Raw genomic sequence first — 16,615 nt, 5'->3', positions numbered from 1 at the left:
TTCCTGAATCCCCTCTCAGCCATGAAGCACACTGGGTGTCCTTGGACCAGTCACAGCCTAACCTACCTCAAAGGTTGTCAAAGAATCATAGAATTATAGAATTGTAGAGTTGGAATGGACCCTGAGGATCATCTTATCCAACCTCCTGTAATGCAGGGATATACAGCTGTCCCATACAAGGATTAAATTTGCAACCTTGGCATTATCAGCACCATGCTGTAACCAACAGAGCTATAGTCATGAGGATAAAACTGGGGGTGAGAACATATGTTGCCTTGAGCTTGTTAGGAGGGAAAACGGAATAGAATAAATGAATTAAATAACATGACTTCACTGGATTTTCCTACAATGGGGTGCTGGTTGAGCTGGAGCACTCAACACTTGAACACTGTCTTGTCAATCACTTTAGGTGGGGAATATACTGTATTATGAACATTATGTTTGGCACTTTTTATTTTTTTAAAAAAGACAATAGCAATCATGAAACAGGCACCCACTGCCTAATTTAAGAAGTGTTATTCTCTACAAACAAAAAACATCCCTTCTAATCCCACAGGAAATTCTAGCACAGGGTCCCCAAACTACGATGCAGCCCAATTGGCCTGCCAATCCGGCCCGCGACGCCGCATGCCGCTGCTCGCTCTTATGGCGCGCAGCGCGGCAGCGCTCTTCCAGGTCAGGAAAAAAGCGCCGAAAATCCTTTGTGCGCATGCGTATGGGCCTCTCCCGACCTGGAAGAGGTCATTTCTGGTGCACTTCCGGGTCGGGGGAGGCCCATACGCATGCGCACAACGGATTTTTGGCGCCTTCCCCCCGACCTGGAAGTGCGCCGCTGCGCCAGTAAGCGCCCGTGCGCATGCGCATGGGCGTGCACTCCCCCGCCCGCCGGCCCACACAGGCGCGCGCTCCCCCGTCCTCCGGCCTGCCGCGCGATCGGCATGGTGGGAACCGGCCCAATCGCCGGTAAGTCTAGGGACCCCTGTTCTAGCAGGGCTCTCCCTGTTTAACCTCTCTGTTTGGCAAAGTGCTGAATATAATGCTTTAATTACTGATTAAAATCACTGTGGGCACTGCATGAAACGATGCTGAGTTTCATCCAGTGGCAGTGCAATTTTTAAGTCCAAGGCAGGGGAGACATTAATTGACAGTACTGCAAGAGTAAAATATTTTATAATGTCAGATTATAAATATAAAAAGCTGCTACGGAACTCAAGATATCCGTTTTTTGAAGGGTGTTGATAGGAAGTTTTTAGCTCTGTCACTTGTGTTGACATGGTACTTAGAAAAATCTCTATTTTTAAAAAATGGAACACTTTAACTGTCAGATGATGAAAAGATAGACTGCATGAGTTTCCCCTCCACCCTTAACTCTTAATAGCAGAATATAGCAATATATACCTTTTTGAAAGTACAGCCATCTTAAAAGGATCAACTTAAAATGGGCGCTTTCAAAGCTCTGTACATATAACAGTGTGATTCATCATTCTTATGGATCGAAGAGCCACACTAATACTTTAAGCAATTTCCCCTTTAAAGAATGTTTCTAACATCTCCCCTTAGGGAATAACTTTTTTATGGGCTGCACAATATCCCCCGAAAAGATTGGCTAAACAAATCTGATAGAGGCAGAAACGGACTTAATCAAAACCAGGTGGATGATATTTATCTATGAATTTTTCTAGGTCTGAACAATCTTGGTTTGAATGTCTGGATGCTACCCAAAAGGTTAAGCAAACCCGTAACAAAGTGAATTTTGCGACATTTCAGTTCACATTAAAGGGAATGTTCATGTACGTAGGGAAACATCTCTCTCATAAGACCAGGATGCAGGGTCATCCAATGAAGCCAAATGGTAAGAAAACGTATGAAGTGTGTGAACATATTTCTATTTCTTTCTTTCATGTGTTGGCTGTAATTGTGGTAGATTCTGTTGGAATTTATTAATATTCCTTTATCATACTCCGCAATACCATGTGAAGATCAATGTCCATAGACCAGCTGTATCCAGCTCTCCTAAAAAATAATTTAACCTGGCTTCTTACAGACTTCACAGAGAAGCCCAAACTTCAGGCACCCTTCTCCTTGCCCCTGCATAAAACAGATGATTCTTTAAGAAGCAGATATAGGTAGGTAACCATGTTGGTCTGCCGTAGTCAAATAAATAAATAAATAAATAAATCCTACCAGTAGCACCTTAGAGACCAAATAAGTTTGTCATCGGTATGAGCTTTTGTGTGCATGCAGATACACTGAAACAGAAGTCACCAGACCCTTATATATAGTGGGAGGGTATTACTCAAAAGGGTGGTGGGAATGGGTGATTGGCTGATAGGTGTGATAAACCAGTTGACGACTGTTAACGACTGCAATTACAGGAAAAAGCAAGGGATGAGATGACCAAAAATAGCTTTATCATGTATAATGAGGTAAGAATCCAATATCTCTATTCAGACCAGGTCTCTCCATGGTTTTAAGTTTGGTAATAAGTTGCAATCCAGCAACTTCTCAATTTCTGAAAATCTTTTGTAATAAGACAGCTACTTTGAGACCTTGTACAGAATGTCCTTGGAGATTGAAGTGTGATTCCTGATGTCAGATTTATGTCCATTTATCCTTTGGCATAGGGTTTGGCCTCTTTGTCCAATATAGAGAGCTGAAGGGTACTGTTTGGCATTTGATGGCATACACAATGTTAGAAGATGAGCAATTTAATAGTCCTGAGATGGTATGTTTGATGTTGTTGGGGCCAGTAATGTTGTTGTCCGGGTTTATGTGGCAGCAAAGTAGGCATCTGGGTTTATTGCTTTAAGAAGCAGTTTGTGTTCTTCCAATCTGCCATTAGTTTAGTGAAATCAGGTGGAATGCCTTGATTTTTTTAAATCAAGATTTCTCGAGTGGAAAGAGTGTTAACCTTAAAAGCCTGGCAATTGGCTGTGTGAGCTCGCAAGAAGCTGCATGCAATAGTATGATAGGAACCCATTCCTGACACACAGGATCTTACGCAGCCTTCTAAAGAACTGCACCAGCTGTCTTCAGTTGTTTTCCTTCCCCGCCACCTGCCACACTGCAGGTTTCTCTTCAAGGTACGTTGAGTCTAATGGGAACGACACTGATCCAACAATCCTCAGACATATGAATGGCCCCATTGACTTCCGTAAGGATTACATGAATGAATGAAGATTGCAAGATCAAGTCCGTATCAAGCTCCTAAACTTAGAAAGTACCTAACACCCTATTTTTCTCATCTCAAAGATGGCAGTGCTGCTCAGCCATTTACAAGATTAGACTCATGCCATATGAAAATAGTGTTCATGTCACAAGGTTATTCCCAAAACAAGCAGCAGCATTCTGGCTGGATCCAGAATAAACAGTTAAGAAACAGAGAGTTACTAATATTCGCCCACCAAATCATTAATATTTTTTCTGATGGCACCTATCATTATGCACAATACCTGCCCTAGCATGAAATTTATTTTATTTATAAGCTGCTAGCTTCTAAGCTGCTTGCTATTCCTGAAAAACAAGGAGAAAAATGACTTTATAATGAGGAGCATTGGCTGGAAAGAGAAGACAAACAGAAGTTGTCAGGGACTATGAACAAAATCAAGAAGAGGACCAAAATGACCAAAAAAAGAAAAAAATGGAGTGGAATTTTATCAAATTATTTACAAAATAATGTGATTACTTTTCTCCTGTGATGAAGTTTGGTAGCACATTTCCAAAATAGGACTTTTATAGTCATAAAACATACGTAGTATCTGAGCCATAGTATCAAAATCTGCAGTTTGTTACCTCAGTTGGTACAGCATGAGACTCTTAATCTTAGGGTCGTAGGCTTGAACCCCACCTTACACGCAAAAAAAATTCCTGCACTGCAGGGGGTTGGACTAGATTGTACTTGTAGTTCCTTCCTACTCTACAATCCTATGGCTCTGTGCAATAAAGCCTTTTACTTTCACTAAAAAAATCCAAGTGTGGCCATAGCATCATAGGAATTCACAAAGCATATATACCTTCAAAATGATCTAGTTTTACCACTCTGGTCTTTTACACCCTCCACTTTTAAACAGCTCTTCCTTTCCACTGGTTTATTCATCTCTTTCAGACTTTTCATAGTACATTAGAGGTGCAGAGCAATGTGATGTGTTTCTGGAGAATTTTGAATTGCAAAACGCAGATTAATTTGTATCCAAGCTTTTTCTGATGTCCTGAAGAGTGCTCTAATTTAGTATTTTTATTTTACCTGTATTCAGTATAGAAAGCTAGAAACTTAAAAACAGCTAAGAGTGACTAATATTGGACTTGCAATTGATACCTCTGGATTCATAATAATAATAATAATAATAATAATAATAATAATAATAATAATAATAATTTATTATTTATACCCCGCCCATCTGGCCGGGTTCCCCCAGCCACTCTGGGCGGCTTCCAAAAAACAGAAATTCTAAAATACAAAAATCCATCAAACATTAAAAGCTTCCCTAAACAGGGCTGCCAATAAAATTATGGAATGGAACCTTTTATGTGGAAAAATAAAACTGGAAAATTTCCCACTTCACACTGTAGTATAAAGTGTGTGTGTGTGTGTGTGTGTGTGTGTGTGTGTGTGTGTGTGTGTAAATCTTAGCATTATGAGTTGCCCTCAAAGCCAGCAGAAAACAATTGCAACCAAATATACAGATGACTATATTTTTCAGAGGTGGAGTTGCATATTCCTAAACTACCAGATATCATCCAAAGCAAAAATTGAAGTGAATTTGGGATCCCACGACAGCAAATCACCTTAAAAAGTGTGATGTACCTTTTGATAAGACTAGCAAGATGTTCAGAGGATTTATTTAAATGTATATTCTGATATAGTCAAATTACACACTTGATGAAGTAAGCAACGATCCCAAGTACACTTATTCACATAAGTAAACAGCACTGCATTTAATAAGATTTGCTACAAAGAAACTGGGTTAGGCTTGAACTTGCAGAATAAAAAAAAAAGGTTGGTGAGCTCCTGCATTTAAAAAACACACACTTAAAAACCTAGAACTAATTTTACTCTGAAGTTTATTAACAGTACACTCCTATGCTGTTCTACCCAGAAATAAATTGGACTGAATTCAATTGGACTTACTTCCATGTAAATGTGCTACTTTACAATTGCAAGTTTTTTGTTCAAAAGCAATTTTCTTCATGGCTAACAGGAGATGATTTTCTCATCGTGGAAAATTAGACAATGTTTGCATTTCATAGGAGCAAACATGGTGAATTAACAGAATTATATTGTCACATCAGATCTGGCTGACATTTGGCTAGTGATATGCAAAAAGAAATTCTTACACAGAGACTAGGAGCTACATATTTTCCTTAGATATGAATGATTCCCATTTGCTAAAGCAGGCGGCAGAGCTACAAGGCAAATGCTCTACCACCAAGTTATGATTCAGTAGTTGCATTAAGAAGGTTACTATGTGGATCTACTAGGAAACTTAATGGGGTTTATCATTCAACCCCCTTTCCCCACTGTCTCTTCTCCTCTCCTTTTACATATCCCCCCTTTTTTACTGTCAAACTTGGGTCAGTAATAACAGCACAAGTGAATTCCTCTAGCCTTCTGACTGGTGAGGGCGAAAAAGCATACAGTTTATTGTCAGTGGTGTAGCAAGAAGAAGAAAAGCAACTTACCTGAGCAAATTCTATATAAAGTCTCCCTAGTTTTGCAAGGAGGTTAAAACAAAAATTGGCATCCAAACAAAGCGAAGAGATGAGACAGTCTTGTTAAGTGTCACTGGCCTGGTCTACTTCTTTCCATTGCTATTTTTGGCCCATAAGCTCAGAATCTGATTAGTATATTTAATTCCACGGAGCTTCAAGAATGGCCTACCTTTAATCAGCCTATTGGCACCCACCTCCTCTTTTTCTTCACGTGTTTTAACAGACTGAGGGGGGAGAGAAAGAGAAGGCCATGGTTCCCCCCCCCTTGCGTTAGGGCAAATGTAAGCAACATCTTAGGCAAAAGATATTTAATAAGACTGAATCACAATAAAACACCAGCAGCAAATACTTTTGTGGCAAACTACAGATAAAAGAAATTGAGTGCGGCATAAGCACAATGTATAGCCTCACTTACTCAAATGCCAACCTTACTTACTGTCCATATTGGATTTGGTATACCATTTGTGCAAATGAGGCAACCAAAGTACAGCAGGATAACTGTTTCATCTGGGTCTATCATAGTAATGAAGAGGTTTATATTTAAGTGGAAAAATCATAAGGCATTGTCTTCCAATTACTTAAAAGTGGCTTTTGCAGCAGCCTGTGGCTGAGGGATACAGAGGCCTTAGAATACCCGTTTCTAGTAGATATCCCTCCCAGTCTTCTTCTATCCTAATGGCTCTCCTGTGAAGCAAAAAAGTCCCCGAAATATAGGTATAGGCTCAAGAGCCTGCTCCAATACACAAAAGCATTATCTCTTTGCAATCCTTTTTTTTCAGCCCAGAGAAAGCTTATTTTCTTCTGCTCTGGTTTTGAAAAATGGCTGCATGCCTTTAGACAGAATGATTTAGGCTGTAAGTGTATCCTAGCCCGAAGCAACAGCCCGGGAAAGCTAAAATCAGAGAGGTGTAAGTAAACTCTGTAAAATCGAGAGTAACCAAGTTGGAAGTGAATGCAACTTTCAGGTGGGAAGTTACATCTCATCCCCGACTTTAGGCAACATTAGACCTTGAGCGATTTGAGAAATGAACCGTATGCACAAATATGTTCTGGAGACTAAAAGACTGAGGTTGCAATCCTAACATGTTCTACCAGGGAGCAATGACCTCTGCACTCAAAGAAAGTACACATGCACAACTATACTGCAAAATCCCTAAAATGGTCACATGCGATGCTGAATGATTAATTACACCTAGCTTAATTCCAACATAGTAGCAGCTACAGCAGTGATACAAGACAGATAAATCAGCTTGCTGGATTTAAAGATTAGCGTTCATTCCAATCCAGTGCTTTATCAACTGGTGTGCAATGGCTTGATGTGGTGGCACAAAGAAAGCACTCTGGTTCCTTTTGTTCAGAATTTCCAAAACCTGAAATATACAAAATATCATATTTGAGCAAGTTAAACCCGGCACAGAAATTTGTGTAGTTCGTCAGGTTAATGATCCACTATATGAAGGATTTTACGGCTAGCAGCCAATTGCTTTAGAGAAGAGATGCGCAACAGGGCTAGCCTCAATCTGTTTCACAAAGTATTTGAGCTCACTCATCCTTGTGCAATTAATCGTTTTACTATTTCCCTCTGCTGAATGCATTACTAAACCTGCTGGAGAAAAACCACACACGTGCTTCATGACCTTCTCTAGAAAATATCAAAGACACTAAAATATCCTAGGCTTCGGTGTATGTATGTAATCTGACACGTTTGCCAATTACACTTTGTTTTTCAGTGAGTATAAGCAAGGGGCAGGTGGGTGGTCTCTGAATTGCATTTATCTGATCTGTCCTTTAACCTATGATGGTTGGAAATGGAAACAACCAAATGTTAAAAAGCAAAGAGAGTTGAGAGTCTGAATATTTTTATACAAATGGAAGCTATAATTATAAAAAGAAGATAATCCCTTCTATTTTAATCTCTATTAGTAGCAGGATGGCACAAATGGTAAGGCAAAATCTGGATGATTGCTATGGCTACAAGACTTTTAGTGCTTGTTTATGAAATTTGTCTATGCAACTCACTGGAAAGATCTAAGGGCTCAATACAGGAACAATTGTCTATACCAATTCTTTTAGCAACACATAATTTTCAATTTCAATGTAATCACTGTACAATAAGGAGAGTACGAGGACTCTTTTGTCTGCCTGGGGAAAAAAGCATATCCATACTGCATGCTCTAACCAATACAGTCAGAGGGCAATCAATAAGAAGGGGAATTAAATTGAACTTTACCTCTTCTCTACTGAACCAGCGGGCATCTTCTATTTCAATGTTGTCAACTTTAATTTCTGTAGACACTGCCGCCGCTATGCAGCCAATCATTAGAGACGAGGGCATTGGCCATGGTTGACAAGAGACATACTGAACATGGCCCACTTTAACTCCACTTTCCTCCTGTACTTCTCTTCGAACAGCATTTTCAATTGTCTCACCTAATCAAAGAAGGGAAAGAACAGTTAACTGACACAGCTCCAACCTAGAATCACATCCTGTGCTTTATAGCATCTCAAAAGATCTGAAACTTTCTGCACAGATCAGAACACAAATCAGAAGTACCACAAATAAAAGGCAGGCAATATTTACAATAAAAATTGCATCTAAAATAGCCACCCTGACATCATGCCTTTAGGGGGAACGCGGGTGGCACTGTGGTCTAAACCACTGAGTCTCTTGGGCCTGCCGATCGGAAGATCAGCATTTTGAATCCACATGACGGTGGTGAGGTCCTGTTGCTCTGTCTCACCTTCTGCAACCTAGCAGTTCGAAAGCACACCAGTGCAAGTAGATAAATAGGTACCGCTGTGGCAGGAAGGTAAATGGTGTTTCCATGTGCTCTGGCTTCCGTCATGGTGTTCCGTTGTGTGGTTTGGTCATGCTGGCCACATGACCCAGAAAGCTGTCTGTGGACAAACACAGGCTCCTTCAGCCTGAAGCAAGATGAGAGCCGCACCCCATAGTTGCCTTTGACTGGACTTCCGTCTAGGGGCCCTTTACTTTTTTTTTACCATGCCTTTACAGTCACTATTTGGCTGCAATCCTGGAGCACATCTTGGGTGTCATGTGGCCTTCACTTTTCAAGGCACGTAAGACATATATACAGTAGTTTTAAAAAGATTTAATGACCACAATGTATGTTACAGGAAAGCAGAATTTACATCTCAAAAAATTACTGACAATTGCTTATTAGTTCCATGGCATCCCCACTGTGGAAGGTCTTTCCATTCACAAAAGGGGTTCCAAAGGCCTGGGGAAATGGGTTATTTTTCTTTTTGGGGATGCCAGAAGCTACAGGAGAAAGGGACAAAACCCACCCCAGTCTGCTCACACAACTTCAGAACCAGCCCAGAGTTTACAAATTAGTGAATTATTGAAATAAACCCAACAGATTTTCAGGTATGCCTATACACAGGAATATGGTTTCTTGCAGGCCAAAGTTCAAAATCAGAAATCAAAGGGCAAAGGAGTAGTTTTATATTTAACATCTGGGATGGAAATAAAGGAAAGAAACAATATATACAAAGAGAACTCACCAGGCTCTATAAATCCAGCAAGGCAAGTAAACATGCCTGAAGGAAATCTTTTTTTTCTTCCCAAAAGGCAGTGGTTACCATCTGGATGAATCACTTGCATTATCACTACGGGATCTAGAATGCAAGTGAAAGAAATGTATTCAAATTTAAACAGTTTCAAAAGACAGCAAGAAAGAACACAAGTGCGCTCATTCTCACTCAGCATTATCATCTCCTTTAAAAGCCTGAAATCCAATTCTCTCCAAGCCCCCCAGACGGTAATCTTATTGCAGGTTCCTTAAAAATACTTATTCACCTGTTTTTTGTAACACAAATGTCTTGCGGGAATATACCTGCCTAGACCAAAAGCAAACTTGGGAGATAAATTACCCTGAGCTGCAGTATGCGTTTGGAAAAAATACTGGAGTAAATGACCTAGTTGCACACTCGACAGAAAGCAGTGACCTAATCAGCAACAATTCTTGCCTTCAGCTTCAGTCACAGATTAATGGTCTAGTGGAATATATTTTCAAGTGCAATGCACAATTCAAAGTACAGTAAGATTCAGCTTCCTGCAGAGCAGTGTCACGACAGCAAGTTTTCCAGGTCCTGTTGGATACAGAATTCTCTCTTATGCTTTCCGCCTTCTCTCAATTATCAATTCCAGAGTCCCTTTCTGGAACAGAATACAGTGGTACCTTGGTTTACTAACTTAATCCGTTCCAGAAGTCCGTTCTTAAACCAAAGCATTCTTAAACCAAGTCATGCTTTCCCACAGCAGCGGGGGACTCAATTTACAAATGGAACACACTCAACAGGAAGCAAAATATGTTCTTATTCCAAGGCAAAGTTCACAAAACAAAACACCTACTTCCGGGTTTGCAGCGTTCTTAATCCAAGTTGTTCATAAACTAAGCTGTTCTTAAACCAAGGTACCACTGTAATCTTCTCTAGTGTGCATTTTCACTGGGTGATCTTAGGTCACTCACTCACTCACTCTCAATCTAACCTACATAACAGGGTTGTTGTGAGGATGAAGTTGGGAGAACTATATATGTCACTTTGAGCTCCTTGGAGGAAACTTGGGATATAAATATAAATGATAACAATAACAAAAGTACATTGAAAAATCCTTACAATTTTCTGATGTCCCCAATCCTACTAAGGCATACCTCAGGTGAGGGCCATGGTTTGCACTGCTAGTTTGTACAAAACATACTTTTCTGAGTGTGTGAGGGAGCATACGAGTCTGAGGTTTATGCCTGCTCATTCCCATGAAAATAACACCATAGTTTGGTTTTGCATCTGAATGGACCCTGTAATTCTTGTCTGTATTTTGGTGTGAATTGTTATAAAATGATGCTCATTTGTCCTCCTCTCTGATGTCAAACTATCACTGATTGGAAAAAAGAAATCAGCAGGCCTTTGGCCTGATCACCATTTGATGGTTTCATTCAAGCTTTTCATTGGTTGCTTTGTTGTTCATAACAGTTCTGTGACTCTGCTTTTAATCTGATGGATGAACAGTCAATGATTGAACATAGGAAGTTGCCTTCTACAGTGGTACCTCGGTTTATGAACACAATTGGTTCCGGAAGTCTGTTCCTAAACTGAAACGATCATAAACTGAAGCAAACTTTCCCATTGAAAGTAATGGAAAGTGGATTGATCTGTTCCAGACGGTCTGCGGAGTACTTAAACTGAAGCGTTCATAAACTGAAGCAAACTTTCCCATTGAAAGTAATGAAAAGTGGATTAATCCATTCCAGACGGGTTCCCGGAGTACTCAACCTGAAACGTACTTAACACGAAGCATGGGTGTAATAGGTTCTGGAAGTCTGTTCATAAACTGAAGCGTTCATAAACTGAAGCGAACTTTCCCATTGAAAGTAATGGAAAGTGAATTAATCCGTTCCAGATGGGTCCGCGGCGTTCGTAAACCGAAAATTCGTGAACTGAGGTGTTCATAAACCGAGGTTCCACTGTACTGAATAAAGACCACTGGGTTCATCTTGCTCAGTGTTCCCCACAATGACTGGTGGCATCATGCCAGAGATTTAAAGAGGGTGGTTCCATTTTAAAGCAAGGAAGAAGTGTTTCATCAGTGTTTCTCAAATTTGTGTCCCCAGCTGTTGCAGGACTACGACTCCCATCACCCCTAGCTAGCAGGAACAGTGGTCAGGATGATGGGAGTTGTAGTCCAACAACAGCTGGGGACCCTGGTCTGATAAACACTGCTTTAAATGGTCTCTGAATACTGAAAGAAAATACAGAAAGGCTGGGTAGCATGGGTGCCACTTTCTAGAATTCCTGCTGGATTGCAAGGACAATTCCCCCTTGGCACAGGGACAGCCATATCAAAGCAGATGATGTCAGGGGGCAACTAACTGGCTGATAATGCACAACAGAAACAAAGTCGCCTTACTTACATAACTACAGTCCTACCAATTATATTATTTTCCAAGGTCAGGTAAATACAGCAGTGTTGGAAGGAATCAATACTTTCTTTCTGCTTTGGTTTTCCTTCTTATTCTGCACATTATTATGCCCGATTCATTCTCTGGTCATCTTTTTTTTTGCATCCCACTCTCCTCCTATAACACTTGGTTTTGCTGCTGTCTCCCATTTCCTTTGCAGGGTCTCCAGACTTTTACCAGAGGTGCCAGTAGAGGAAAAAAATATTAAGCACTGAGAGCAATTGCAACTGCTGGACTTCCTCGTCTCCATCCTTCCGTTTATATCTACCCATTTTCCTCTGCTCACAGCAAGCAGACCTCTCACTTGGCCTGAAAGTGGGTGGGGGGATGCGGTGCAAAGCCAATCCTTTTGCACTTTGATATTCAACCTTCTTGCTGCATTCTCCCCTTTCCGTTGGCTGCTCAACCTATGCCGTTTCCTTGCTGTCAAAATGACAGATATGACAATCCCATTAGGTAAATACATTTCAGAGACTGATGACCTGTGGAAAATGTATATGCTGCAAGGCATCCAGCAAAGGTTTCAAATCTTGCTGACTTCTAGTTTTCTTAAGGAAATGTCACTAGAAACACCAACTGTTGGCTCAGCGGTCTTGTTCATCTCCTCCTGTTCACAACTCCCTTTGTTTAAGCTTCTGAAGGACCACTTAATACCACATCCAACCAACTTTCTCTGTGAATATTACAGAACTGGTAATATCAGTCAAGATCGCGAGGACAAAATAAATAAACGGTTAAAAACAAAAGAAAGGACATGCTATGAGAGGAAAGGGAAGAAAGATGGCAATAAAGCAGTGTGTAAGCAATGCATGCCAAAGATCAGATAAAAACTTTAAAAAGAATATCTATACTAGAATATATTTTGAGTGCAAGTTGAAAGGAATAGGATGGCCAACTAAGTCATCCTTGGAGTTGATCCATTGCTATCAATGAACTTAAGACCACTTATTTCAATGAATCTACTCCAAGAATGACTAATACTAGCTGTCACGCAGGGTCTGTTTTTAATACAAAAAAATAAACAAGGAACCAATGTTTTTATGTTGTTTTTCTAGCTGGCCACAGTCCCTTCCTTCTCCCTTTCAGTGTGTGCAGTTTTGCTAGGTCAGTTTCAACTAGATAATAAGTTCAGATTGCAAAGAACTACAATGGGAGAAAATAACGTATTTGCAATTCTCTTACCGACTCGTGGGTAGCATGTGTTGTGAATGCCCTGATGGCTGAGGCAGTCTTCCTTTAAGCAGGATTTCCTGTAGCCCCCATCTTCTAATTTGGTTGCGCTGCCGCATGTTGGGCAGAACTGATACCGGCTATCCCATGCCAGGACAGATCTAGCCTGGGCGATGACTCCTTTAAAAAGTGACCACAAAGTGCAAATAATCAACATGCAGGGTTCTTTATACAGCACACATTGCAACACCAGCATTCCAATTCACCATGAAAATCAAGAGAAGAACCGTCTCATGTTATGCTATTAAAAGCTGATACAGAAGTTCTCGTTCTAATACTGTGTTACTTTTGGCTACTTTGGGTCTTTACATATGGGGGCAATTTAGCTCAACAACATCATGGTTTCCATATCACTGAAATGTTCCTGATCATGACCCATGAGGTTGTGGTTCACGTAACCAGAATGCTCCTGTGACAGGCAGCAGACAAGGGCAATGGAAAATCAGCCCTAACTTTCTTTAGCCAAGAGACAAAATACGGCTGCATCTTGAGGAGCAGCGGTAGAGAACAAGGAAGGAAAGAAGACAAGAAAGGCAAGCAAGGCACATCAAGCTGTGTCCACAGCAGTGACTGCGATAACCTTATTCCTAGAACAATATAATGGTTTTCGCTGAAGAAATATGCTCAATAGAGGCAATCCAGTAAGCAGTAACCTACAATACAAACTGAATGCAGAAAAACCTTGCTAGGCATGAGAACTGCAAGGGATGAATAAAACCAAACAGTTTTCTCCCAGCACTAAAAAGAGACAGGTAGGTAGTCGAGTTGGTGTGATGCAGTCGAAATAAATCTCTGAAGAAGTGTGCATGCACACAAAAGCTTATATCCAGAACAAGTTGGTCTCTAAGGTGCTACTGGACAATTTATTTATTTCGACTAAAAAGTGAAACACTTAGGGATCTTACCAGCTTCATTTTCAGACAATTGCAGCAAGGAAGGCATAGGCGGATGAAGGAAATAACACCCTTGATGCTTCTGTATAAATCTATCCGCAGCAGTAGCATCTATACTGAGTGCAAACCAAGCGACCAAACTATCGTCTTCACCTTTGCTTGCCTCTTTCCCCTTCGGAATAGGAGGCAAGCTGCCTTTCACCTGAAGTTCTACTCCAAGAAAAATCAACGTGGTGGTTTCTGGCTGCTCCAGGTATTCCTTTACATCCTTATAAGAAAGCTTATAGAGTTTAACTTTTGGAGACTGGGAGGTATCTTCACCATCATCTGATGCAACTAATGGACTTAAATTTGAAAAAAGGATGTATACAGTAGTTGTCTGCTTCTGTTTTATGTTCAACCATTTAGCCTCTGTTCTCTTCTCACTCTTCCTATCGAGAAAAGTCCTGCAAAAATAGATATTGCGCTCTCCACTTTCACTGGTCAGGAAAAATGGCTCCAGTCCACTCTTCACATTAGCTAATAAGTTAGCTATATTCTTGTAGCCCCAAAATTTAGCAATGTCGAGTGCTGTCTGGTTGGATGCATTGGTCATGGACTTGTCACACCTTATTTAAAAACAAAACAAAAACAAATTTTTTTTTGAAAAATTGTTAACATACCTTAATATACCGTAACCAACATTTTTATATAGAACTTCACAGCATATAAGGTGCCATAAAACCATTGCACGATACACCTTCCCTCGCTCACTTCTTGCCAGCAGTTCTGAGCGAGGAAGGGCCACTCGATTGATTCATTTATTTTGCGGCAACCCACATAAATGAAGTCGCAAACAAGTGGAATGTGCATAAGTTTGGATGGCGTGTGTGCCTGTATTGTATTTAATGTATTATAATTTGCATTTCATAGGATACAGCATAACATACAACAATAATAGCACTTGATGTAAAATATAAAAGCATCCATTAAGATACAATTAAAAATCAATATGAATACTTAATGCACCGCACCCACTGCTCACAGCTGTTGCTTCCACTCCTAGACACATTGTGAACCCCCTGAATGAAGGGCACCCACCACTGGTGGTCCTTGGACCAGTTTGGGAAACCCTGCTCTCAAAGTACACCAATCCTCTTGCAAAAAGTTATTACGTGCTGAATCTTATCAATTCAAGAAATAGTGGCTAACAGAATTAACCTCCCCAGCCCCTGCCCAAGGCTTCAAAATGATCAATGGAAGCATCTCTGTGTACACGATGTTCACAGAATAAGAGAGTTTGAAATATAAGAGGATTTGATTTGATTTACTTTTATATTCCAATGTTAATTTTAGCCCTGAATTCTGTATTGTCCTATCAGGATTAAAACTACAAAGATAAGCAATTTCCCTTTTCCCATATAATCCCCATATAATCATTCCACTGTGTTGTGCAACATGGCAGCAAGTATCTTTAGACAAATTGAATAAATTAGTTGGCTGTGTTTTTCTCACCCCTTTTCAAGCAGAGCCTGCACGGTCTCAAAGTGCCCATTTCTAGTTGCATACATCAGGGCTGTCCAACCATTCTTCCCAGTTTCATTGATAAGCGAGGGAGAATGACTGAGCAATGTTGTAAGCCTGGCCTTGTCTCCAACAGCAGCAAAATTGTGAAGCTCAGTAATCAACTGCTGCTTGGGATTCCCTTGAACGTCTGCCATTTTCTGTGAACAAAGTTTTAAAAACATGAACAGGGCATATAGTGTGTCAATCTGGTTTAATATTATATTGCAATATATACAGAGGACAATATAATGGAAATGGCTAAATGTAACTGGGACAACCCTCATCCTCAAATGATTGTCAGGAAAGCCATTCAGGCTGTTTGCAGAAAAAACAACTCAGAACTGTATATTATACCACCACCAGCAGCGGTAGAGACTTCTCTAGGCTCACTTGGCAAGCACTTTTTTTTTTTTAGCACACTAAACATGTTTTGTTTTTAACTTCTGCCACCTAATAGGTCCACGTAAGGCTGCACAATCCAATTAAAAACAGAACTCTTGCATTATCTGTTTTCATTAAACCGGTTCACTAATGTGCAGTCACCAGAAGAGGTGTTTGTACACCCTGAAGATAATCATAGAACCATAGTATTGGAAGGGACCACCAGGGTCATCTAGTCCAACCCCCTGCATTGCAGGAATGTATTGCCCAACCCCCTTTTAGACAGCAACCCCCAGATTGCTCGCTATCCCGTCTGGCATCCTCCTGTTGCCATATAATATAGTACCAGAGTTAGGATCTCCTCCTCCCCTGCCCTCCTTCTCGCCAAAGAGGAAACTTTCGGGGGCAAAGTCCAGCCAGACTCGCTCTAGTCTAGGCGAAGGGAAGGCAGACGGGGGTTTTTAAATGGGAGGCCTCAGAAGCAAGGTGTTGAGACCAGGGGAAGGGCGCTGAAGGAAAGACCCTGGAAGAGACCGTTACACCACCTTACGGTCCTTCGCCTCCGAGAAACGCTTAGGTAACTCGCCCGCGGACACTTCCTTCCGGGATCACCTGGAAGCCCTCTCCCGGAAGACGGAGCAAGGCATCCTGGGAATTGTAGTTTCCTCGCAACCGGTTCCTTCCCCAGCCCTCTAATAAAATACCTTATTTCATGCAAACAAGTGCAGGATATTTTAAGCATCTGCATTGAAAAATAAAATAAGAAATGGGATGCTTTCGTTTATTCTTTCTGGTGTTTGTATACTATTTTGGGGGGAGAATAACAAAAAATGGTTCTCTGGTGGTGCGTCTTTTTTAAAAAGCAGATTGGGC

The 16,615-nt window shown here is 40.8% G+C and overlaps 1 protein-coding gene and 1 long non-coding RNA gene across 5 annotated transcripts; one reads left to right on the top strand and one right to left on the bottom strand.

Annotated features, from left to right (window-relative positions):
- Positions 1 to 859: 859 nt before the first annotated feature.
- LOC132592800 (uncharacterized) lies at positions 860 to 13,791 on the top strand. Its single transcript, XR_015945971.1, has 4 exons — positions 860 to 963; positions 1,683 to 1,852; positions 2,045 to 2,126; positions 11,854 to 13,791. It is a non-coding gene; the product is annotated as an uncharacterized LOC132592800 (long non-coding RNA).
- NUDT12 (nudix hydrolase 12) lies at positions 6,003 to 16,370 on the bottom strand. Of its 4 annotated transcripts, none has more exons than XM_088652643.1 (7): positions 16,288 to 16,370; positions 15,311 to 15,519; positions 13,829 to 14,424; positions 12,876 to 13,043; positions 9,238 to 9,351; positions 7,940 to 8,139; positions 6,003 to 7,079 (listed from the first exon to the last, which is right to left on the bottom strand). In XM_088652643.1, the coding sequence occupies exons 2-7, from the start codon at positions 15,514 to 15,516 to the stop codon at positions 6,969 to 6,971; spliced, it is 1,395 nt and encodes a 464-aa protein (XP_088508769.1). In that variant the 5' UTR covers positions 15,517 to 15,519; positions 16,288 to 16,370; the 3' UTR covers positions 6,003 to 6,968. The 4 variants fall into 4 exon arrangements, with proteins under 4 accessions (XP_088508769.1, XP_088508768.1, XP_034955547.1 ...); XM_088652642.1 differs by having other exon boundaries at positions 16,089 to 16,348; XM_035099656.3 differs by lacking the exon at positions 6,003 to 7,079 and having other exon boundaries at positions 7,651 to 8,139.
- Positions 16,371 to 16,615: the final 245 nt, after the last annotated feature.

Source organism: Zootoca vivipara, chromosome 10, assembly GCF_965207765.1.
Source record: "Zootoca vivipara chromosome 10, rZooViv2.hap1.1, whole genome shotgun sequence".
Classification (NCBI taxonomy): domain Eukaryota; kingdom Metazoa; phylum Chordata; class Lepidosauria; order Squamata; family Lacertidae; genus Zootoca; species Zootoca vivipara.
The sequence above is the reverse complement of the archived record's forward strand: the minus strand, read 5'-3'. Positions and strand labels throughout refer to the sequence as shown.